At 45.2% G+C, this 25355-nt stretch overlaps 1 protein-coding gene across 3 annotated transcripts in view; it reads right to left on the bottom strand.

Annotated features, from left to right (window-relative positions):
• MID2 (midline 2) overlaps positions 1 to 25355 on the bottom strand; it is a 300307-nt gene that overhangs the window by 228645 nt on the left and 46307 nt on the right. The window contains exon 1 of one of the 3 annotated variants that reach the window (XM_073600579.1): positions 16727 to 16980. The exons of the other annotated variants lie outside the window; for them this stretch is intronic. Within the exon in view, the coding sequence (XP_073456680.1) occupies positions 16727 to 16762 (36 nt within the window). The 5' untranslated portion in view covers positions 16763 to 16980. Of the gene's footprint in view, positions 1 to 16726; positions 16981 to 25355 lie in introns of those variants that run through there. 3 annotated transcript variants of the gene reach the window in all.

Here is a 25355-nt window from a genome sequence, read left to right as displayed (position 1 = left end):
ATATTTTGCACAGCGATCCCTGAGCCATTTTTCAAATTATTTCACAGTCTGTCACAGCGTTCAAAATTAAATGGGTTCTAGAGTTTGAAGTTAAAGAATCTGCTAGCTCAGATCTACATTAATGACATTATAAAATAGGAGAACAGGTGTCATTGGCTTGCTCATTTTTGGATGTGTTAAGGACTTGCACTTCCACCAGCAGGGGGAACTCTTTTTCCCTAAATACCAAGCTTCAAAATTCTATTCAACCAACCACACCATCATCTCTAAGGGGGTGATATACTAAAGGCAAATAGGAAAATTCCCTTGCAAAGTGACCAGCCTAAGCCCCAAGGGTCCCCAGCTTTTCTGGCTCCAAGCATCCTGTGTGACCCCTGTGTCTCACTAGAGTCTCCAGTATTCCTTAGCTCCAAGCATCCTCTAGGACTCCTGTGTGTCCCGAGGGTCTCCAGTGTTCCCAGCTCCAGGCATCCTCTATGATCCTTGTGTGTCCCTAGAGTATTCAGTGTTCCTAGCTCCAAGCATTCTCTGTGATCCCTGTATGTCCCAAGAGTCTCCAATTTTCCCAGCTCCAAGCATCCTCTATGATTTCTGTGTGTACCAAGGGTCTCCAGTGTTCCCAGCTCCAAGCATCCTCTATGACCTCTTTGTGTCCCAAGAATCTCTAGTGTTCCCAGCTCCAAGCATTGTCTTTGATCCCCGTGTGTCCTCCCTAGAGAGTCTCCAGTGTTCCTAGCTCCAAGCATCCTCTATGACTCCTGTGTGTCCTGAGTGTCTTCAGTGTTCCTAACTCCAAGCATCTTCTATGACTCCTGTGTGTCCTGAGGGTCTTCAGTGCTCCCAGCTCCAAGCATCCTCTATGACCCATGTGTGTCCCAAGAGTCTACAGTGTTCCTTGCTCCAAGCATTCTATGTGACCCCTCTGTGTCCAAAGAGTCTCCAGTTTTCCCAGCTCCAAGCATTCTCTATGACCCCTGTGTGTCTTCAGTTTTCCCAGCTCCAAGCATCCTCTATAACCCCTTTGTGCCCCAAGAGTCTCCAGTGTTCCCAGATCCAAGCATCCTCTATGACCCATGTGTGTCCCTAGAGTCTCCAGTGTTCCTAGCTCCAAGCATCCTCTATAAACCCCTGAGTGCACCAAGGGTCTCCAGTGTTTCCAGCTCCAAGCATCCTCTTTGACCCATGTTTGTCCCTAGAGTCTCCAGTGTTCCTAGCTCCAAGCATTCTATGTGACCCCTGTGTGTCCGAAGAGTGTCCACTTTCCCAGTTCCAAGCATCCTCTATGAATCCTGTGTGTCCCAAGGGTCTCCAGCGTTCCCAGCTCCAAGCATCCGCCATGACCCGCGTGTGTCCCTAGAGCCTCCAGTGATCCTAGAGCCAAGCATTCTCTGTGAACCCATGTGTCCCAAGGGTCTCCAGTGTTCCCACCTTCAAGCAACCTCTGTGACCCCTGTCTATTCCAACAGCCTCCTGCATCCCTGGCTCCAAGAACCCTTGCAAAGTGAACAAATTTGTAGTAATAAAAAAAATAAAAATGATCAACAAAATATTCAACCAACATAACACTAGTCCTACAATGAAAAGCCAATACTGCCACATGAAGTCATAATTCCCATCATACAAATTGAACAAAATCCTTTTTCCATGCAACATGTCTGGGTAGAAAAACTTTAGCAAATAAATAAATAAATAAATTTAAGTACAGCTCTGTAATACATGCGCATTCTCACAGCTTGTTTCTTTACAATCACTGCAAATACAAAAAATACCCAGTGAGCACCTAACATCCTACAGTGAGCAGACAATACTGACTCTGGACTGGAGGATACTGGCCATCATTCAAACTAGAAGAAGACTGGCACTGGAACATCAAGACTTCATGGGACAGCACTAAAGAAAAGGTGGGGAAAATAATTATTTGATCCCCTGCTGATTTTGTAAGTTTGCCCATTTACAAAGAAATGAAGGGTCTATAATTTTTATCATAGGTGTATTTTAAATTCTAGAGATAGAATATCAACCAGGAATCCAGAAAAAAACACCGGATATAAATCTTAAAAAAATTCAGTTGCAGTTCGGTGAGTAAAATAAGTAATTGATCCCCAAGCAACACACGACTTAGTATTTGGTGGAGAAACCCTTGTTGGCAAGCACATAGATGAGACCTTTCTTGTAGTTGGTGACCAGGTTTGCACACATCTCAGGAGAGATTTTGGTCCAATCTTCTTTACAGATCTTCTCTAAATTCTTAGGGGTTCTTGGCTGTCGCTTGGCAACTCAAAGTTTCAGCTCCCTCCATAAATTTTCTGTAGGATTAAGGTTTGGAGACTATCTAAGCCACTCCGTGATCTTAAAGTGGAGTTCCAGCCTAAATCGCAACTATGGCTTCAATAATAGAGGCCCCCACTCGTTCTTTGATAACGTTTTTTTTTTTTTTTTAGTTTTGTACCTTTTCCAATATCTTGAAGCTTTACTTCTGTCCTACCTTGCTGTGGTGAGGTACATCATTTCCAGTTTTCCATTGGCTCCTGGGATTGCTGTGTCATCAATTGATGACAATGACACAGATCAATTGATGACACAGCAATCCCAGGAGTCAATGGGCATCCCCCGCAGTTAGCATTGAGTTATTTCAAAACTGGAAATTACGCGATACTAGGCGGAGATAGGCGTGATTTTTAAATTGGGAATTGAGCTATGGAAACCGGGCTGACATACAGTGGGGCAGGCTTCCTTCCCACTGAGCATGAGCAAGATCGGGGGGTGCATGCTGGGTAGCCAGCATGCACCTAATCCCAGAAGAGGGTCCCAACGGGCTTTAGATGCCCACAGTCAGGATGTCCACACTGTACATCAGGAGATACAAATGTAGCGGGCACCTACTCTTGGTAGGTGACCTTTTTCCTGGTAGTTTCTATGTCAGGTAAATTTAGACAGGCTTGTGCTATTACAGCAGGCCTGTCTGTTAATTTTCCTTTGAGTGGCAGGTAGTTTGTATGCTAATCCCGGCCAATCATTAATTTGCTTGGTAACACCCGGGACTCTCATATAAAAGGGGAGTCACATAGTTGGAGGGGAGTTCGAGTTGAGTCCTGCTCTGAGGAGCGAGGGAGGCCAGCCTGGTTCCCGGAGGGGGGAGTGGAGGTTTTCCCCTCCGGGAACCCGACGGAGCTTCACCCCTGTAATAAGGGTGAAGAACGGGTCTTCATGGAGCAACAGACGACATCTCACAGCATGTAGTTGCTGGTGTCGATGGCCACCCCTGCGGGGAGGGGAGTGGGCCATAAAGGAGAAAGGGAACTAAGAATCATTGTGGAAGAAGTAGCAGCAAAGCGGAAGGAAACTGGGCGATTGATCGTTTATGAGTGGCACATGGGCTATTGATCACGTGAGTGAAAGCCCAAGGGAAGGGTACTACCAGAGGCTGAGGGTTGTTGGTACGCAAGTCAGTGAGATGGGCAGTGATGGTCTATGACTTTGGGTTCAGCAATGCCCCGGGATTCCAATCAGTCAAGCGGGAGGAGTTATTCAGAGTGACTTTTCTTTAGCTCAACGTGGAAGTACCATGTAGATGGGAAGTAGTGGTAAAAAAAGGTAGCGGTGAAGCTGCAAGCACACATATAGAGATACGGACTGTTCTTTAAAAGTCATGCAGATGAAGAAGTTATTCAGAGTGACTCTTTATCAATTATTCTCTATCAAATCTACTTCCATCTTCCCTGATTGAAGATATCACACAAAGTGATTTCCCAACTATCCGCAATTGATTATAGTTTTCCTGTAAGAGCAATTGGAAGATGATAATGTAACAAAGAGCATCTCAGAGGAAGTCCTTCTCCCATCCCAGTTTATGTTGATGAATAAAGCAAGAGAAAAAGCATTAAGGACTGTGAGTTTTGAATTTATGGGCTGCGAGGGTTGGGTGAACGTGAATTACGGATATAAAATTTTAATTAGCAGCTCCTTCGGGGGTAAGCGCTTCACAAGTAAACAATGCTGCACAAATAACAAAAAGGGAACAATTTTGAGGATGTCCAATTTGTCAAGACCAAGCGGTGACTGTCACGGAGGTAATTTTTTAATATATAATAATATATATATATATATATATATATATATATATATATATACACACACACACACATACATACATACATACACACACACACACACACAGTATCTCACAAAAGTGAGTACACCCCTCACATTTTTGTAAATATTTTATTTAATCTTTTCATGTGACAACACTGAAGAAATTACACTTTACTACAATGTAAAGTAGTGAGTGTACAGCTTGTAAATTTGCTGTCCCCTAAAAATAACTCACCACACAGCCATTAATGTCTAAACCGTTGGCAACAAAAGTGAGTACACCCCTAAGTGAAAAAGTCAAAATTGGACCCGAAGTGTCAATATTTTGTGTGGCCACCATTATTTTCCAGCACTGCCTTAACCCTCTTGGGCATGGAGATCACCAGAGATTCACAGGTTGCCACTGAAGTCCTCTTCCACTCCTCCATGACGACATCACGGAGCTGGTGGATGTTAGAGACCTTGCGCTCCTCCACCTTCCATTTGAGGATGCCCCACAGATGCTCAATAGGGTTTAGGTCAGGAGACATGCTTGGCCAGTCCATCACCTTTACCCTCAGCTTCTTTAGTAAGGGAGTGGTCATCTTGGGGGTGTGTTTGGGGCCGTTATTACGTTGGAATACCACCCTACGGCCCAGTCTCCCGAAGGGAGGCGATCATGCTCTGCTTCAGTATGTCACAGTACATGTTGGCATTCATGGTTCCCTCAATGAACTGTAGTTCCCCAGTGCCAGCAGCACTCATGCAGCCCCTCCCACCACACTCCCACCACCATGCTTGACTGTAGGCAAGACACACTTGTCTTTGTACTCCTCATCTGGTTGCCGCCACACACGCTTGACACCATCTGAACCAAATAAGTTTATCTTGGTCTCATCAGACCACAGGACATGGTTCCAGTAATCCGTGTCCTTAGTCTGCTTGCCTTCAGCAAACAGTTTGCGGGCTTTCTTGTGCATCATCTTTAGAAGAGGCCTCCTTCTGGGACAACAACCATGCAGACCAATTTGATGCAGCGTGCGGCGTATGGTCTGAGCACTGACAGGCTGACCCCCAACCCCTTGCACCTCTGCAGCAATGCTGGCAGCACTCATACGTCTATTTGCCAAAGACAACCTCTGGATATGATGCCGAGCACGTGCACTCAACTTCTTTGGTCCACCATGGCGAGGTCTGTTCTGAGTGGAACCTGTCCTGTTAAACCACTGTATGGTCTTGGCCACTGAGCTGCAGCTCAGTTCCAGGGTCTTGGTAATGTTCTTATAGCCCAGGTCATCTTTATATAGAGTAACAATTCTTTTTTCCAGATCTTCAGAGAGTTCTTTGTCAGGAGGTGCCATGTTGAACTTCCAGTGACCAGTATGAGAGAGTGAGAGCAATAACCAGTCAAGTTCCTCCACCTCAAACTCGCTCATCCATGTCTTGCTTTGTGCACTGGTCCAAATCATTTGGTGGAGGGGAGATTATGGTGTGGGGTTGTTTTTTCAGGGGTTGGGCGGAACCCCTTTGTTCCAATGAAGGGAACTCTTAAGGCGTCAGCATACCAAGACATTTTGGAAAATTTCATGCTCCCAACTTTGTGGGAACAGTTTGGTGATGTTCCCTTCCTCTTCCTACATGACTGCACACCAGTCCAGAAAGCAAGGTCCAAAAAGACACAGATGAGCAAGTTTGGGGTGGAGGAACTTGACTGACCTCAACTCGATAGAACACCTTTGGGATAAATTAGAGCAGAGACTGCGAGCCAGGCCTTCTCTTCCAACATCAGTGCCTGACCTCACAAATGCTCTTCTGGAAGAATGATCAAACATTGCCATAGACACATTCCTAAACCTTGTGGACAGCCGTCCCAGAAGAGTCGAAGCTGTTATAGCTGCAAAGGGTGGGCCAACTCAATACCGAACCCTACAGAATAAGACGCCATTAAAATTCATGTTCGTGTAAAGGCAGGCATCCCAATACCTTTGGTAATAGTGTTTTGTGTGAAAAATTAGAAAATTACCCTGGGCAGCTAAAGGCTAAGGGGTATTTTTTTACAAATAGATGAGGGATGGGGGTTGTGGGAGCTTTTTTAAGCCCAAGTTCTGCTTTAAGCAAAGACTTATTTAAACAGATAAATCCACAATGTGAGTACAGAGTTCCTTGACCTTATTCCAGTAGGAAGGAGTGCAGAGTTAATGAGTATTCTTTGTAATTGATAATCGCTCTAACAATTTGTAATGAAAAACCTTCAATAAAATGATACGTGATCCAGATAGCAGTCACTGATTGTTTCCCTGCAGCAGTCCGCTAATGGATTACTGGAGGTCATGCCAAGGCAGGTGTCCCATTTTATATCTCTGCAAGACTCTATTAGAGAATCCGACCTAACACCACCTCTGATGTACAAATGTTAACAATAGAGGAAGCTGCTGGTTACATTCAGGGAAAACAATTTCCCTGGAAAACATACATATATTGCTATACATAGGAAACATGATATGCATAGTGATTTAAAAATGCAATGCATTTTTTTAATGTAAGATGGGGGAAAAAAAATTCTGGCGTTCCCTCTAAAATTCCAACCAGGTCCTTATCTAGGGTGGACAGGAAATAGAGGGCAGTGAGCCCTCATTTTCCTGAACCATGGCAGGCCATATACCTTGTAATATTTGGGTGGGGGGGGGGGATAGGGGGAATGTCTTTGTAAATCCACACCATCTCCCCACCTTTGCAAGGTACTTTGTTCCAGTTTTGAGGGACAAGGACTTCTCCCCCACATTAGTAGCCCCAAGAGGATGTTGGGGGGGGGGGGGACTTATAGGAATCTGGAAGACCTCTGTAGAATTAAGGGGACTCCAGATATCGGCCCGTCTTACTGAACCCTACAAGGCCACATGCCTTGTAATATTGGGGGAGGGGTGACCCCTTACCCATCACTTGCAAGGCATCTAGGTCTAATACAGAGTGGCCAGAAAAGAGAGGGCAGTGAGCTTGTGGATTCCACCTTCCTCCTTCCTGAACCTTACCAGGCTATATGCATTGTAATATGGGGGCGGGGGGTTGTCCTTGTAAAGACACCCTCGCCCTTGCAAGGTACCTTATCCCAGTGTTGAGGGGCAAGGACCCCTTTCCCACATCGGTTGTCCCAGGGGGATGTAGGGGGGACTTGTAGGGATCTGGAAGGGGGCTCCAGATATTGGCTGCCACCTTACTGAACCATAAAAGGCGTTTATATGTCACCCCTTCCCCTTCACTTGTGTTGAAGGACAAGAACCTCTTCCACATCTGATGCACCATGAAGATGTAGGAGGGGGGGGGGAACGTACAAGAAATAGAAAAACCCCCTTAGAATAAAGGGGGCTCCAGAATTCGACCCCCACCTTACTGAACCATACCATATGCCTTGTAATATTTGAGGGGGGGGGGCATTCCCCTTCACTTGCAAGGCTCCTTGTTCCATCATTGAAGGACAAGAACTTCTTCCCACATTTGATGAACCAAGAAGATGTGGGAGAAGGGAACTTATAGGATCTGGAAGCCCCCTTTAGAATTAAGGGGCTCCAGATATCGACCCCCACCTTACTGAACCATAGCAGGCAACATGCCTTGTCATAGTCGGGGGGGGGGGGTCCCATTCCACTTGCAAGGCACCTTGTCCCAGTGTTGAAGGACAAGAACCTATTCCCAAATCTGATGCCACAAGAAGATGTGGAAGGGGGAAACTTATAGGAACCTGGAACCCTTCTTTAGAATTAAGGGAGCTCCAGATATTGGCACCCACATGACTGAACCATAACAGGCCACATGCTTTGTAACCTCTTCTCACATCCTATGCACCAAGAAGATGTGGGAGAGCAGAACTTACCTCATGTCGTTATTTGGGCTGGCCAGGAAAGAAAGGGCAGCGAGCTTGCAGCCCCCACCTTCCCGAACCATGCCAGGCCATATGCCTTGTAATATGGGGGGAAGGGGGTTACCCTTGTAAAGCCACACCTTTCACTCTTGCGAGGAACCTTGTCCCAGTGTTGAAGGATAATAACCTCTTTAGAAATCCAATGTACAATTAGATATGGGAGGGGGGAGCTTATAGGAAAAAGTGGAAGCCCTGTAGAGAAAAAAGGGGTCATCATATATCAGCCCCCACCTACCTGAGCCATACTAGACCATGTCTTGTAATATTGTGGGGAGGGGTACCTTGCAAGGGGAGGACGGTACCTCCCCATCCCCTTGCAAGACTCCTTGTCCCAGTGTTGAGGGACAAGGACCTCTTCCCCAGGGGATGTGCAAGGAGGGCGGGGGGGGACTTATAGGAACCTCAAATCCCCTTTAGAATAAGGTGCTTTCAGATATCGGCCCCCACCTTCTATTACAATAACAATCCACGTGCCTTATAATATTGGGGGGGGGGGGGGGGGGACAAGGACATTCTCCTCACATCTGATGCCCCAAGAGGATGTAGGGAAAGGGCGGGTTACCAATAGGAATCTTCAGTTGTCACTAGATATTACCCAATCCAACAAAGACATAAAGAGGCCTCCAGATGTCCATACACCTTACCCATTCCCACCAAGAGGTAAGCATAAATGAAGTCCTTCTTTGACAAGAAGATGTAATAATGTACCCAATGTAAATTTATCATCAATCATATCATTCAGCAATGTGGAGCCATCCTCACTCTCAAAATCCCTCTGCCTGATGATGCTTCTCTCTGTTGATAAATGCCTTACTACATGGTAATGTACACAGGTGACATTACTATACATATTTGATTATGGTCATAGTCATAGTCATGGGGTTTGGGGGGCAGGGTGCATGCTTGTTGCCTTGCCTGGCCAATCAGGCTGCACGCCTAGAGAAGGGTCTAGTTGAAACTTACAAGAAACCCCATATGTCCTCCATTGGCATTAACAATCACCCCATGCCCTTTTTTCAACATCGGATTGCCTATTAGCCTTGAACACCCCCCCCCCCCCCCCATAGACTTTAATAGGGTTCAAGGTAGGCTTCCCTAGTAGTCTGCATCACAATCCTGGTGAGAATGACTTCGGAAATTACATTAAAGTGGTTGTAAACCCTTACAGACCACTTTTACCTACAGGTAAACCTATAATAAGGCTTACCTGTAGGTACTGGAAATATCTCCTAAACCTGCATAGTTTAGGAGATATTTACCATATACGCTTGCGCGACATCCTCGGCGCATGCGCACCAAAGAAAGGGCACGATCATGCCGTTTCTATAGGGCCTGTGTGTGACTGCCGGCTCCCGCACGCATGACGTCACGCGACTCCGACCAGTCACAGAGCCGGAGTCCACGGCCTTGGAAGGAAGAGGGGTGAAGATGGATGCGGCCACCAGTGGGGACATCGCGGGCTTTGTTTGCAGGTAAGCGACACATAATGGGCTAGTATGCGATGCACATTAGCCCATTATGCTTTTACTTTGCAGGGGAATAAAGAGGAAGTAAAACACATGAGGATTTACATCCTCTTTAACGGTGATAAAGATTATATAAGATTTTAGTAAATGGGTTTACATCTAACCACTTCCCATCCACTAACAATTACATTTACTACTAGCGGGCACCACAGCCAGGCACTGCAATGTACCCGCACGATGCGGGAGCTTCCTGGGTTTTTGGGTGCGCCCCCTGCTGACCTGTGCTTGAGTTTGTCAGCAGGTTACAGACAATGTTTTTGGCTGTATGCCTGCTAATTGTCTGTGGCCCATCACAGCACAGAGTTCTGTGTTTACAAAACACACAGAACACCGAACACAGGCAGCGATCTGGCTGTTTCTGCTCCCTGAATTCAACTTTGAGTTCAGGGAGAAAAGACAGCCAGATCCTAGGAGTAAAAGCAGCCCACAAACACTTGTTAAGCACACATTCTGATCACCCCCCGTCACCCATTAGTGTAATTAATACAGTATTATATTTATATATTTCAGGTACTTCTATAACGCCGTCAATTTACGCAGCGCTTTACATATACATTGTACATTCATATTAGTCCCTGCCCTCAAGGAGCTTACAATCTAAGGTCCCTAACTCACATTTTAGACAGTTTAGACAGGATCCAATTATCCTACCAGCAAGTCTTGGGAGTGTTGGGAGGAAAACCGGAGTACCCGGAGGAAACCCACACAGGGAGAACATGCAAACTCCAGGCAGGTGGTGTCGTGGTCGGGATTCGAGTCAGTGACCCTTTTGCTGCTAGGCGTAAGTGCTAACCCCTACACCATTGTGCTACCCACACCACTGATCACTGTGTTAGTTTCACTAGTGGCGTCAGAGTCAGTTAGTGTCAGATTTCCGCTGCAGTATTACAGTATTATAGACACGCTAAGTCCTTAATCACTGCTATAACTAGTATAGCATCTATAGCTGCACATATATATATATATAAAAAACATAGTTTGCAGTCGCTACAAATTTCACACAAACCAATACACACTTATTGGGATTTTTTTTTTCCTTTTTTAACCAAAGACATGTAGCAGAATACATTTTGATTGTATTGGATATGTTTTATAACCTGACAGACCCACAGCAGATATACTGCTACCAGGCGGCCGTTCTGTGCAGGATCATGTATATATGCGATTTTGCACCTCTGCCCAGGGGAAGAACACACTTGCTGCCAGCGCCCCACTTCTGCTGTCATTACTTACAGCGGAAGCCAATCTGCAGGTGCTGCTGGGCAATGGATGTCCACCGCCACCCGCTCATCATCGGGAAGAGACACAAAACTAAGCTCTACCTATGTAAACAAGGCAGATCTCTGTTCTGATGGGGGAAAGTGATGGATTTTGTGTGTCCCCCCCCCCCCCCAAGGGAATAAAAACCAGCACATCCCTTAGTAAAAGCAGCACACGGTGTACACATAAACACTGGCTAGGCACACATTTAACCCTTTGATCACCCTAGTGGTTTATCTCCTTCCCAGCCAGTGTCATTAGTACAGTCATCAGCGGAGGCCCATCCATGATCTACATACAGGGTGCCGGACGCATGAGGCTCTAATAGGCTTCAAAAAACACCCAGTCGTGTGACAATAGCGAATGAATATTCGCTATCTCCACACTGATCCTCCTCCCGGCCACTCAGGAAGTGGGTCTTGAGACCCATCACCTGATTGGCTAAAAGGAAAGGCAATCCTATTGGGTGGCTAGGAGGAGGAGGGAGGAGCTGCACGGCGGAAGCTGCCGTAATGCAGAAGAAGGAAAGAGGACACAGGAGCCACTGCCCGCCGCCCGTAGGAGCCCGCAACCCACACGCTGCCCATAGGGCCGGAAACCCGGCCGCTGCCCGTAGAAGCCTGCAACCCACCCACCACCCGTAGGAGCCTGCAACTCACCCTCTGCCCGTAGGTGACGGCAACCCGGCCGCTGCCCGTAGAAGCCTGCAACCCACCCGCAGGATCCTGCAAACCACCCTCTGCCCGTAGGTGCCCGCAATCTGTCCGCTGCCTGTAGAAGCCTGCAACCCACCCTCCGCCCGTAGGTGCCCGCAACCTGGCTGCCGCCAGTAGGTGCCCACAACCTGGCCGCCGCCCGTAGGTGCCCGCAAGCCGGCTGCTGGCCGCCGCCCATAGGAGCCCATATACCCTCAACATAGATAGGGTAAGTGCCAGGAGGGGGGCGGTGCCACCAACCAACCGGGGTCGGGGGGGTTGTTCGTCGCCACTGACAGCGACAGTGCATATTTTTAGCACTTATCACTGTATTATTGTCACTGGTTGCTGCAAAGTGTCAAAAGTGTCAATTAGTGTCCGATTGTCCGCCGCAATGTCACAGTCCGCAATATAAGTCACTCATTGCCGCCATCCTAACAAGAAAAAAAAAATGTTAAAAAAAGTTTAACAAAAAATAAATTACAAAATCTAGTATATACACCATAGTTTGTAGACGCTAGAACCTTTGCGCAAACCAATCAATATATACTTTATACCAAAAACATGTAGCAGAATACATATTGATCTAAATTTATGAAGAACCTTGATTTTTTTTTTTTTATAGGATAAGTTTTATAGCAGAAAGTAAAAAATATTGTTTGTTTATAGCACCAAAAAAAAAAATGCCCTCTAAATTTTACTTGTGTACAGCGTTGCATGACCGCGTTAAAGAAATGGTCGGTGTCGCATCGCAAAATAGGGTCTGGTCATGAATGAAGGGGGGTAAATCTTCGGGAGGTCAAGTGGATAACAAATTAGAAAATATTGGCGTTTTTTTCAAAAAAATTTCATTTCTATAAAAAAAAATATAAAATAAAAAAAACGCAGTGGTGATCTAATATCACCAAAAGAAAGTTCTGTTTGTGTGAAAAAAAGGATACAAAGTTAATTTGGGTACAGCGTTACATGACCGCGCAATTACCAATTAAAGTAGCACAGTGCTGAATAGCAAAAAATGTCCTGGTCATGAAGCGGGGTAAAACCTTCCGGAGCTGAAGTGGTTAATGACACCCCAGATAGGTTAAAGTAAACTCTTCCAGGGAGGATCTCCAAGCTTGTCCGGCGCTCGTACCCGGGCAGTCACTATGACATAATAGTGGAATGACAGATGTGGAGCTGAGAGCTTCCTAGCATAACGTTCAGCCACATACTGTAACCGAAGCTGCTTTATGTTCCCACTGAGACCCATTGAAGTCTGCGGTCCTTATGAAATGAATAAAGCCCCAATGTATTGCAGGTAATAACTATGATTTATAGCGAATGTTATGTATACACAGGAGGGAAGATACAGTGTTTGTAGGATGGCAATAGAGCAGAACAAATGGCCAGACTGCACATCGGATGATATAAATGGGGAAGAAATCCATTGAACTGGGATCACATAACACTCACAGCAGTTTAACTGGAAAAAACGGATATACCAACCTATAGACAAAAATACTTTACTATTATATATAGCAGATATTTCTCCATGGAACCCTAGGCTTCCTCCAGAAGTTGCTGGGGGTTCCATGAGCTGTGGCTGACTGACCTCTTCCCAATGACCACCAACGTAAGGAGAATTCTTCCCAATGACCACCAATATAAGGAGAATTCTTCTCACTGACCACCAATGTAAGGAGAATTCTTCTCACTGACCACCAATGTAAGGAGAATTCTTCTCACTGACCACCAATGTAAGGAACATTCTTCTCACTGACCACCAATGTAAGGAACATTCTTCTCACTGACCACCAATGTAAGGAACATTCTTCTCACTGACCACCAATGTAAGGAACATTCTTCTCACTGACCACCAATGTAAGGAACATTCTTCCCACTGATCTTCAATATGAGGAGCATTCTTCTCACTGACCTCCAATGTAAGGAGCATTCTTCCCACTGATCTTCAATATGAGGAGCATTCTTCTCACTGACCTCCAATGTAAGGAATAATCTTCTCACTGATCACCAATGTAAGGATAATTCTTCTCACTGACCACCAATGTAAGGAACATTCATCCCAATGACCACCAATGTAAGGAGAATTCTTCTCACTGATCCCCAATGTAAGGAGAATTCTTCCCAATGACCACCAATGTAAGGAGAATTCTTCTCACTGACCAATGTAAGGAACATTCATTGTAATGACCACCAATGTAAGGAGAATTCTTCTCACTGATCCCCAATGTAAGGAGAATTCTTCCCAATGACCACCAATGTAAGGAGCATTCTTCCCACTGACCACCAATGTAAGGAACATTCTTCTCACTGATCCCCAATGTAAGGAGAATTCTTCCCATTGACCACCAATTTAAGGAGCATTCTTCCCATTGACCACTAATGTAAGGAACATTCTTCCCACTGACCACCAATGTAAGGAGCATTCTTCCCACTGACCACCAATGTAAGGAACATTCTTCTCACTGACCACCATTGTAAGGAGCATTCTTCCCACTGACCACCAATGTAAGGAACATTCTTCCCACTGACCACCAATGTAAGGAGAATTTTTCCCACTTATGCCCATTAATATGGGGCAGGTGGGCTTTAACGGCGAGCTGTCACATACAGTATCTCACAAAAGTGAGTACACCCCTCACATTATTGTAAATATTTTCTTCTATCTTTTCATGTGACAACACTGAAGAAATGACACTTTGCTACAATGTAAAGTAGTGAGTGTACAGCTTGTACAACAGTGTAAATTTGCTGTCCCCTCAAAATAACTCAACACACAGCCATTAATGTCTAAACCGCTGGCAACAAAAGTGAGTACACCCCTAAGTGAAAATGTCCAAATTGGGCCCAATTAGCCATTTTTCCTCCCCGGTGTCATGTGACTCATTAGTGTTACAAGTTCTCAGTTGTGAATGGGGAGCAGGTGTGTTAAATTTGGTGTTATCGCCCTCACTCTCTCATACTGGTCACTGGAAGTTCAACATGGCACCTCATGGAAAAGAACTCTCTGAGGATCTGAACAAAAGAATTGTTGCTCTACATAAAGATGGCCTAGGCTATAAGAAGATTGCCAAGACCCTGAAACTGAGCTGCAGCACGGTGGCCAAGACCATACAGAGGTTTAACAGGACAGGTTCCACTCAGAACAGGCCTCGCCACGGCGAGTTGAGTCAATGCCAAAGAGCTCAATTTTGGTCTCATTTGACTTCAGGACTTTCTCCCAATCCTTCTCTGAATCATTTAGATGTTCATTGGCATGACTGTACATGTGCCTTCCTGAGGAGGGGGACTTGTCGTGTTTGGAGGAAGAAAAATGCTGTTCCATGACCCTAAGAACACCATCCCTACAGTCAAGCATGGAGGTGAAAACATGATGCTTTGGGGCTGTTTCTCTGCTAAAAGGTACAGACCGAATTTGCTGCATTGAGGGGCCAATGGACGAGGCCATGTATTGTTAAATCATGGATGAGAACCTTCTTCCCTCAGCCAGAACACTGAAGATGGGTCATGGATGGGACTTCCAGCATGACAATGACCCAAAAGATACCTCCAAGGCAACAAAGGAGTGACTCAAGAAGAAGCACATTAGGTCATGGAGTGGCCTAATCAGTCTCCAGACTTTAATCCTATAGAAAATGTATGGAGGGAGCTAAAACTTCGAGTTGCCAAGCGAAAGCCAAGAAACCTTAAGGATTTAGAGAAGATCTGTAAAGAAGAGTGGACCAAAATCCCTCCTGAGATGTGTGCAAACCTGGTCACCACCTACAAGAAACGTCTGACCAATGTGCTTGCCAACAAGGGTTTCTCCACCAAGTACCAAGTCATGTTTTGCTTGGGGATCAAATACTTATTTTACTCACTGAACTGCAACTCAATTTATAACATTTGTATCGTGCTTTTTTCTGGATTTTTAGTTTAGATATTCTCTCTCTATCATTTACCTGCTTCAGATCCGCGCTATAGCCAGAATGACAGCTACAGCGTGGACCTACTTTGCCAGTACTACGTCTATTGACGTCCTCCCGTGCCCGAGCGACCTGTGCTCCCCGTGCCGGGGGGAGCGCAGTGCGCTCTGTGAACAGCGAGTCTATAAGACTCGGCTGATCACAGATCGAAGTAGGGGATCGATCCCCTTACTTAGCTGTCAGCTATTTTTTCTTCTCGCGCTGACAGCGTGAGGAGAAAAAAAAAAGCAGATCACTGGCGGCTCTCAGGAGAGCGATCAAGGAGAGCTCCCGCCAGCTCATCTGTGCCACCTGCCAGTGCCACCTACCAGTGCACAACAGAACCACCTACCAGTGCCCAGTGTCACTCATCAGTACCCACATTGCCACCCATCAGTGCCCACAGTGCCACCTATCACTGCCCACAGTGCCACCAATCAGTGCCTCATCAACAGTGTTGCCCATCAGTGTCACCTACCATGCCCATCAGTGTCACCTACCAGTGCCCATCAGTACCACCTATCAGTGCCACCTATCAGTGCCCATCAGTGGTACCTATCAGTAACACCTATCAGTGCCAACAGTGCCACCCATCAGTGCCACCTTATCTGTGCCCATCAGTGCCGCCTTATCTGTGCCTATCAGTGCCGCCTTATCTGTGCCTATCAATGTCGCCTTATCTGTGCCGCCTTATCTGTGCCTATCAGTGCCGCCTTATCTGTGCCTATCAGTGCCCATCAGTGCAGCCTATCAGTGCCCACCAGTACCGCCTCATCAGCGCATACCAATGAAGGAGAAAAATTACCTGTTTGCAAAATTTTATAGCAAACTATAAAAACATGATTTTTTTTTTTTTTTCAAAATTTTCCATCTTTTTTTGTTTGTTTAGCAAAAAATAAAAATCCCAGCTGTGATTAAATACCACCAAAAGAAAGCTCTATTTGTGGGAAAAAAATGATAAAAATTTCATATGTGTACAGTGTAGCATGACCGCGCAATTGTCATTTAAAGTGCGACAGCGCTGAAAGCTGAAAGTTGGTCTGGGCAGGAGGGGGGTTTAAGTGGTTAAAATACATCTATGATAAAAATGACAGACCCTTCATTTCTTTGTAAGTCGGCAAACCTACAAAATCTGCAGGAGATCAAATAATTACTTCCCCCGCTGTAACAAAAAAAAAAAAAAATACACCGGATGCGACTCTCGCTTTAAGACAGAGATGTGGTTGCTTCCATGGTGATTATTTTCACTGTCGCCTCTCCTGCCGTACAAATAAAAATACATCTAAAACCTGCAAAGACAAATATGTAATATACCAAACGAAATCTTCCCGCATTCATCAGCGGCCTCATTACGCCTGGCGATGCACTTGTGGAGCTGCGGCTCGCTTTTTTTTGCTTTTATTCGCTCTCACTGAAGGCATTTCTGTTTCTTCGATGAACCTTCGCCCGAGAGCAGCGAGCGGAGGCTATAAAAGGAGATCTGTAATGAGAAGAGCAGGAATGTTCCAGTTTATACAGGGCGAGCTCCGCCGCTACTGAACAACGTCTGTCTCGTGTTTACGCCAATACGCCAGACACCGCTCTCCGCACACACATTACACCGCGGACAGAAAACATTACCACCCCCCCCCCACCTTACAGATGTGCCATAAATACTGACATTTATTTCACCCGGCCGCTCCCCCCGACACGCCGTGCACATCTACACTACGGGAATACGCCAATTCCTGGAGGAAACTACAAGCAAAGAACATTTAAAATGTATCATTTATCATTTAAATTATCATATTATTTCCCGTACAAATGCGTCAGATTTTATATCCCTCATTACTGATGTTCAAGTCGAAAGTAGGCGTAAACCTCGTCGCCAAGGCTCCGTTCATATCCGCGCATCCTGTGTACAAAAGCAGGCATTTTCACACATGTTCATGTAACGCGTAACACGTAAAAAAACGTGCATCGCACTTGCGGTGCCGTTAATTGTCAATGGCAATTTATACGTGCGTTTTCGCACACATTCACGGAATACGCAAAAAACGTGCATCGCGTATGCCATTGAAGGTGAATGGCATTCTACGCACACACACGCATTTTTACGGAACGCGCAAAAAACTTGCATTGCGCTTGCAGTGCCATTAATTGTTAAATAGCAATCCACATGGGCATTCTAGCACACGTTAATAGAACACACAAAAAAAATGTGCATCACACTTGCGCAGCGATTAATTGTTGATGGCACTCCATAAACGCGTTTTCGCACACGTTCAAGGAATGCGCAAAAAAAGTGCGTCGCACTTGTTGTGCCAATAATTGCTAATGGTAATCCATACGCGTGTTTTTACACACGTTCACGGAACGCAAAAAAAAAAAAATGTGCATCACGCTTGCGGTGCCTTTAGTTGTCAATGGCACTCCATACTAGTCTTTTCGCACACGTTCACATAATGTGCAAGAAACGTGCTTCGCACTTGCAGTGCCATTAATTGATACTGGCACCCCATACGAGCATTTTCGCACACGTTCACGGAATGCGCAAATCACGTGCATCGCACTTGCGGTGCCATTAATTGTTAATAGCACTCTATAAGCACGTTTTTGCACACATTCATGGAAAACACAAAAAAAACGCACAGAACGCTCAAAACATTGCATCGTGCTTGCGGTGCCATCGGTTGTCCATAGCACTCCATACATGCGCTTTTGAACATGTTCGCGGAACGCGCAATAAACGTGTATATCGCGCTTGCACTGCCATTTAATCGCCAATGGCACTCCATACACACGTTTTCGCACAAATCGCGCCAAAAAAACGTGCATTGCGCTTGCGGTGCCATTATTTGTTAAAGGCACTCCATATAGGTGTTTTTGCACACGTTCACGGAAAGTGCATCACACTTGCGCTGCCATTAAGACCCCTTTCACACTGGGGTGCTTTTCAGGCGCTTTTCAGGCGCTTTAGCGTTAAAAAAAGCACCTGTAAAGCGCCTGAAAGAAGCCTCATCTGCAATCCCAATGTGAAAGCCCGAGCCCTTTCACATTGCCAACGCCCGAAAAACGCTGGTAAAGCGCCACTTGAGACCCTTTTCACACTGGGGCGTTTTTCAGACGTTTTTTGGGCGCTGGCAGTGTGAAAGGGCTAGGGCCATCAGCGCACCCAGCCCGGTGGCAAAAACACAAAAGCGCTGCAAAGAAGCTGCTTGCAGGACTTTTTTTGACGCACTGCCAGCGCAGCACCCCAATCTGAAAGCACTCGGGCTTTCACATTAGGATTGCAGATGAGGCTTCTTTCAGGCACTTTACAGGCGCTTTTTTTAACGCTACAGCGCCTGAAAAACGCCCAAGTGTGAAAGGGGTCTAATGGTCAAAGGCACTTTATACGTGCGTTTTCGCACATGTTCACAAAACGTACAAAAGACGTGCATCACGCTTGCGGTGTGATTAATTATCACTCCCTATGCGTGTTTTCGCACACGTTTACAGAACGCAGGAAAAAATGTGCATTCCGCTTGCGGTTCTCATAATGGTTACCGGCACTCCACACGTTTTTGCACACAGTGTGCGCAAAAAAACGTGCACCGCACTTGCAGTGCCATTGGTAATAGCACTCCATACACTCCTTGCAGCACCAATAATCGTTACCGGCATGCCATACAAGGCCAGCAGATGCACATATTCGCACGCAACATATAGCCTACAGGTAACCTTAATATAGGCGTACCTGTAGGTAAATGTAGTTGTACAGGGTTTACAACCACTTTAAGGATTTTCCGCTTGCGGGATATCCATCTAATCATGTGGTGAGTTAGGGGTACTTTGCCTAATCTCTTCTTGCGGGATACCCTCTGATTAGGTGGACAGTTTGGGGGACATTCCTTCTAGGGATTCTTCAAATCAGTTGATGAATTTGGAGGCACTTCGCCTAAGGAGTCTCAGCTTGTGGGATAGCCATCTAATTAGGTGGTGAGTTAGCGGCACTTCTCCTAAGGATTCTCCGCTTGTGGTATATCCATCTAATCAGTTGGTGAGTTCAGGGGTGCTACACTTTAGTAAGTTCCAAATGTGTGCTATCTGCCCAATCAGGTAATGAGTTTGAAGTACATTAGCTAGTCTCCATCAGTGTGAAATCCCTCTAATCAGGTGGTGAGTTTTTGAGCATCCCCTCTAGTGAGCCTCCACTTTTCTTATATCCCTCTAATCAGGTGTTGAGATCCAAGGCACTCCTCCCTAGTCTTTCTCAACCTCCAGAGGTTCCTTCGGAGGCTTCTATGGAGCCCTAGGGTTCCTTCAGAGCTTGCTATGGAGCCCTAGGGTTCCTTCAGAGCTTGCTATGGAGCTCTAGGGTTCCTTCAGAGGTTGCTATGGAGCCCTAGGGTTCCTTCAGAAGTTTCTATGGAGACCCTCGGGTTCCTTCAGAAGTTTCTATGGAGACCCTCGGGTTCCTTCAGAAGTTTCTATGGAGCCCGCGGGTTCCTTCAGAAGTTTCTGTGGAGCCCTCGGGTTCCTTCAGAGGTTGTTAACCTCCAGAGGTTCCTTGTTCGGGTTCCTTCAGAGGTTGTTAACCTCCAGAGGTTCCTTCGGAGGCTTCTATGGAGCCGTAGGGTTCCTTCAGAGGTTGCTATGGAGCCCTAGGATTCCTTCAGAGGTTGCTATGGAGCCCTAGGATTCCTTCAGAGGTTGCTATGGAGCCCTAGGATTCCTTCAGAGGTTGCTATGGAGCCCTAGGATTCCTTCAGAGGTTGCTATGGAGCCCTAGGATTCCTTCAGAGGTTGCTATGGAGCCCTAGGATTCCTTCAGAGGTTGCTATGGAGCCCTAGGATTCCTTCAGAGGTTGCTACGGAGCCATAGGATTCCTTCAGAGGTTGCTACGGAGCCCTAGGGTTCCTTCAGAGGTTGCTACGGAGCCCTAGGGTTCCTTCAGAGGTTGCTACGGAGCCCTCAGGTTCCTTCAGAGGTTGTTAGGGGCTCCTTAAAAACATCTAAAGGTTTGTTTAAAAAAAAAAAAATCATGTCATACTTACCTCCTCTGTGCAGTTGGTTTTGCACTGAGTGGTCCCGATCCTCCTCTTCTGGGGTCCCTCAGCAGCGCTCCTGGTGCCTCCTCTTCTCGAGTGCCTCGTTGGAGAGCTTTCTCCCTCAGGGCACTCGTGCGGGCGTGCGCTCCCATGTCTGGCTGCTGCGTCTATTGACACAGACAGCAGGACTCGGCCCCACCCCGTGGGGCCGCGTCATTTGATTTGATTGACAGCAGCGGGAGCCAATGGCTGCCCTGCTATCAATCTATCCAATCAGGACCCAGGACACCGGCTGGAGCTAGAACTTTCTCTTCCTGATTCACCTGTGGGCGTGGATTCTTGCCATATACTGAGACAGCTGATTGGAGGAAAGGCACACGCCCCCTCTCCACATAGGCAGAGACTTGCAGAGCTGTGCTGTGAATAGACCAGCTCTCTGCTAATCTATTTATAGCATCCATCCCGACACAAAATTCAGGCTGGTTTTATCGAAGTTGAGAGAGAACTTGCTGGAAGTTATCATGCTGATAACAGACGAACGGAGCAGGAGAAAGCCACGGGACTTAGGGCTTTAAAGAGAGATAAGAAAACACTACAGATATATGTGCCCAGCTCAAAATTTCATGAATCGGGTTTACATCCACTTTAATGTAAGGAGTATTCTTCCTTTTGACCACTTACATACCACGAGCTGTAAATATAGTAAATATTAATAGGGGTCCCCTAAGAGCAGAAAGGTATTTCAAGAGTTCCTCCATGATAAAAAAAAAAGGTTGAGAAAGGCTATTTTATTTTCTTTTTATTATTATTTCTAATGTAAGTGGGAACAGTCACTGTACTTTGATCAACGAATTGATAACGACTAGTTTCAATAAAATGAGAATAGTCATTTTCTTACAATAAAAGTAAACCTAGAGCAACATGAACATTTGGTTCACAGAAGGACACATATCTGATTTTCATCTGACAAGTATCCTATAACTAACTGGCTGGCAAACACACAAGTGACCTTCACAGTATGATTTCCCGAAACACTTGACACTGTTGTTTTTTTTTTTTTTTTCTAGCAAATGTGACACTGTTCTTGTCCGATGGAGTTAGCATCAGATAGAAATAAGGCTACAGATAGACCATTTTATGAAAGTCAGATGATAGACCCCCCTTTCATATGCTAATTCTACACTTATCTGCAAGGTCATTCCCAATATGTAGAGACTTCTAAATATTCTTACATCTGATGGAATTTGCCTACTACCATTCACTTCTATGGAGCAGATAACCTAATTACATCCAATGGATGTCTAGATCAGAGGAGGTGTTAGCCTGACAAGTATCTTTTGCTGGTAGGGCTGAACAATATCCTGGGGATCCAGGCAATGACCTCTAACCAACCGCTGGAACGTTGGCCCTAACCATGGATCTATACAAGCCCGGTCAGTCTTCTGCTCAGCAGTATCGGCATAGACCTGGCAATAACTTCTTTAGAGGGTTCTGCTCAGCAGTATCGGCATAGTCCTGGCAATAACTTCTTTAGAGGGAGGCAGAGTAAGACAGAAGGTTGGGCCTCTTGAGGTTACGTACAAAGGAATACATGCAGATATTCCAGGTGCCAACTTCAAACTTCCACTGATAGCCTACCTAACTGCCAGGGTTAGTATATATACAATATGTAAAGAGTTTGTGGACACCTGACCATCACACCTACCTATTTGGCAAAAAAAGGACACCGCTTTAGATTACGAAGTTCAGGTGTCTCCACCTGTTCAAGGGTGATGCTTTTGGCATCCAAAGGCATTTTGGCAATTGCAATCGTGTGCTTTCGACTTTGCGACAAGACAAGCGTTTGGGGGATGGACTATTTCAGTTCCAGCATCACTATACTCCAGTGTACAAATCCAGCTCCCTAAAGACATGGTTTGACCAGTTTGGTGTGGAGGAACTTGAGTGTCTAACCTCGAACCTACTAAACACCTTGGGGATGAATAGGAAAGCTGATTGTGAGCCATGTCTCCTCATAAAACATCAGTACCTGACCTCAACCATACTGAACACCTCTAGGATAAGGTCTTTCTCATCCAACATCAGTACCTGACATCAAACCTACAGAACACCCTTGGGATCAGGCCTTCTCATCCAACATCCGTATCTGACCTCAACCCTACTGAACACCTTTGGATAGAGTTGAAACGCTGATTGCTATCATGTCTTTTGATCCAACATCAGTACTTGACATTGACCCTACTGAACACCTTTGGGGTGAACTGGAATGCCAATTGTGAGCCAGGTTTTCTCATCCAACATCAGTACCGGACTTCACAAATGTTCTTTTGGCTAAATGAGCACAAATTCCCAGACACCCTCCAAAATCTTGTGAAAAGCTTTCCCAGAAGAGTGGAGACTGTTATAGCCACAAAGGGGAGCCAACTCCACATTAATAGCCATGGTTTTGTAATGGAATGTCCAACAAGCTCAAAAAAGGTGCGACAGTCATGTGCCCACAAACGTTTGACCATATGGTTTATATAATATTTATATTAAAAAAAAAAATCTATATAGATGTATATTTTAACAATATAATATATAGATATACTGTATAAGTTGATTGTTCTTAAATTATTGTATTTATTTGAGTATTTAAAAGTGTGTATGTATATATATATATATATATATATACACACACACACACACACACACACACATACACACATACACAGTGGGGATGGAAAGTATTCAGACCCCCTTAAATTTTTCACTCTTTGTTATATTGCAGTCATTTGCTAAAATCATTTAAGTTCATTTTTTTCCTCATTAATGTACACACAGCACCCCATATTGACAGAAAAACACAGAATTGTTGACATTTTTGCAGATTTATTAAAAAAGAAAAACTGAAATATCACATCCACCAGTCGGGGCTTTATGGCAGAGTGGCCCGACGGAAGCCTCTCCTCAGTGCAAGACACATGAAAGCCCGCATGGAGTTTGCTAAAAAAAACACCTGAAGGACTCCAAGATGGTGAGAAATAAGATTCTTTGGTCTGATGAGACCAAGATAGAACTTTTTGGCCTTAATTCTAAGTGGTATGTGTGGAGAAAAACAGGCACTGCTCATCACCTGTCCAATACAATCCCAACAGTGAAGCATGGTGGTGGCAGCATCATGCTGTGGGGGTGTTTTTCAGCTGCAGGGACAGGACGACTGGTTGCAATCGAGGGAAAGATGAATGCGGCCAAATACAGGGATATCCTGGATGAAAACCTTCTCCAGAGTGCTCAGGACCTCAGACTGGGCCGAAGGTTTACCTTCCAACAAGACAATGACCCTAAGCACACAGCTAAAATAACGAAGGAGTGGCTTCACAACAACTCCGTGACTGTTCTTGAATGGCTCAGCCAGAGCCCTGACTTAAACCCAATTGAGCATCTCTGGAGAGACCTAAAAATGGCCGTCCACCAACGTTTACCATCCAACCTGACAGAACTGGAGAGGATCTGCAAGGAGGAATGGCAGAGGATCCCCAAATCCAGGTGTGAAAAACTTGTTGCATCTCTCCCAAAAAGACTCATGGCTGTATTAGATCAAAAGGGGCTTCTACTAAATACTGAGCAAAGGGTCTGAATACTTAGGATCATGTGATATTTCAGTTTTTCTTTTTTAATAAATCTGCAAAAATGTCAACAATTCTGTGTTTTTCTGTCAATATGGGGTGCTGTGTGTACAATATGGGGGGCTGTGTGTACAATATGGGGTGCTGTGTGTACAATATGGGGGGCTGTGTGTACAATATGGGGTGCTGTGTGTACAATATGGGGTGCTGTGTGTACATTAATGAGGAAAAAAATGAACTTATTTAGCAAATGGCTGCAATATAACAAAGAGTGAAAAAATTTAAGGGGGTCTGAATACTTTCCGCCCCCACTTTTTTTTTATATATATACACGCATACATACACACACACACATTTTAAACATTAGTATAAATAATAATATAGTAATAAATAGAAATATATAATAATAATATAAATATATATATTTTTTTTTATAGATCTGTACACACACACCCTTTTAACTAATAATATATGCACGTATATACATATACTGTATATAGTAAAAGTATAAAATATGAGAGAGAGAGAGAGAGAGAGAGAGAGAGAGAGAGAGAGAGAGAGAGAGAGAGAGAGAGAGAGAGAGAGAGAGAGAGAGAGAGAGAGAGAGAGAGAGAGAGAGAGAGAGAGAGAGAGAGAGAGAGAGAGAGAGAGAGGAGAGAGAGAGAGAGAGAGAGAGAGAGAGAGAGAGAGAGAGAGCTCTATTTAATATACACACTTCTCAAATCTGTTTATCACGAATCAATATATTTGATTAGCATATTATCACCTGCTGTCAAAGAAATCACTAACACAATTTAACCCAGATAAATAATTCAGGAACATACAGGCTCAATGAGCCCACAGCTCCAATTAATCAACTCCCATTTGTCAATGTGAACCAGTCAGTATATTTACCGTCATAATTAATGCATCCCCTGCCTCCGATAATCTACTGCCTTCATTAGTAAATTGCAACATCAATCCATATATACTGACAATTATGATTTAAAAGTTAATCTGTCAGTCTGGAAAACAATCCTAAATGCCAGCTTTTGGCGATGGAGAAGGTATTATACTCTCGCTGGCGGCCCGTGCCTCCTACCGCCCCTTCGTTCCAGCACTGCCGCCTCCTCCAAACTTTGCTGCAATTAACATTTCGGAGTGTGCCGGTTGGCTGTCCACCTCTGACAAGTTCTGTGGTTCCATCCCTAAACCTCCAAGCCCTGTAGTGTTGTATTGGCTGGAGGAAGGAGACACTCCTTAAAGCGGTTGTAAAGGTGTTTTTTTTTTTTTTTTAAAATAACAAACATGTTATACTTACCTTCACTGTGCAGCTCGTTCTG

Source organism: Aquarana catesbeiana, linkage group LG09 (genome assembly GCF_042186555.1).
Source record: "Aquarana catesbeiana isolate 2022-GZ linkage group LG09, ASM4218655v1, whole genome shotgun sequence".
NCBI classification, from domain to species: Eukaryota; Metazoa; Chordata; class Amphibia; order Anura; family Ranidae; genus Aquarana; species Aquarana catesbeiana.
The sequence above is the reverse complement of the archived record's forward strand: the minus strand, read 5'-3'. Positions and strand labels throughout refer to the sequence as shown.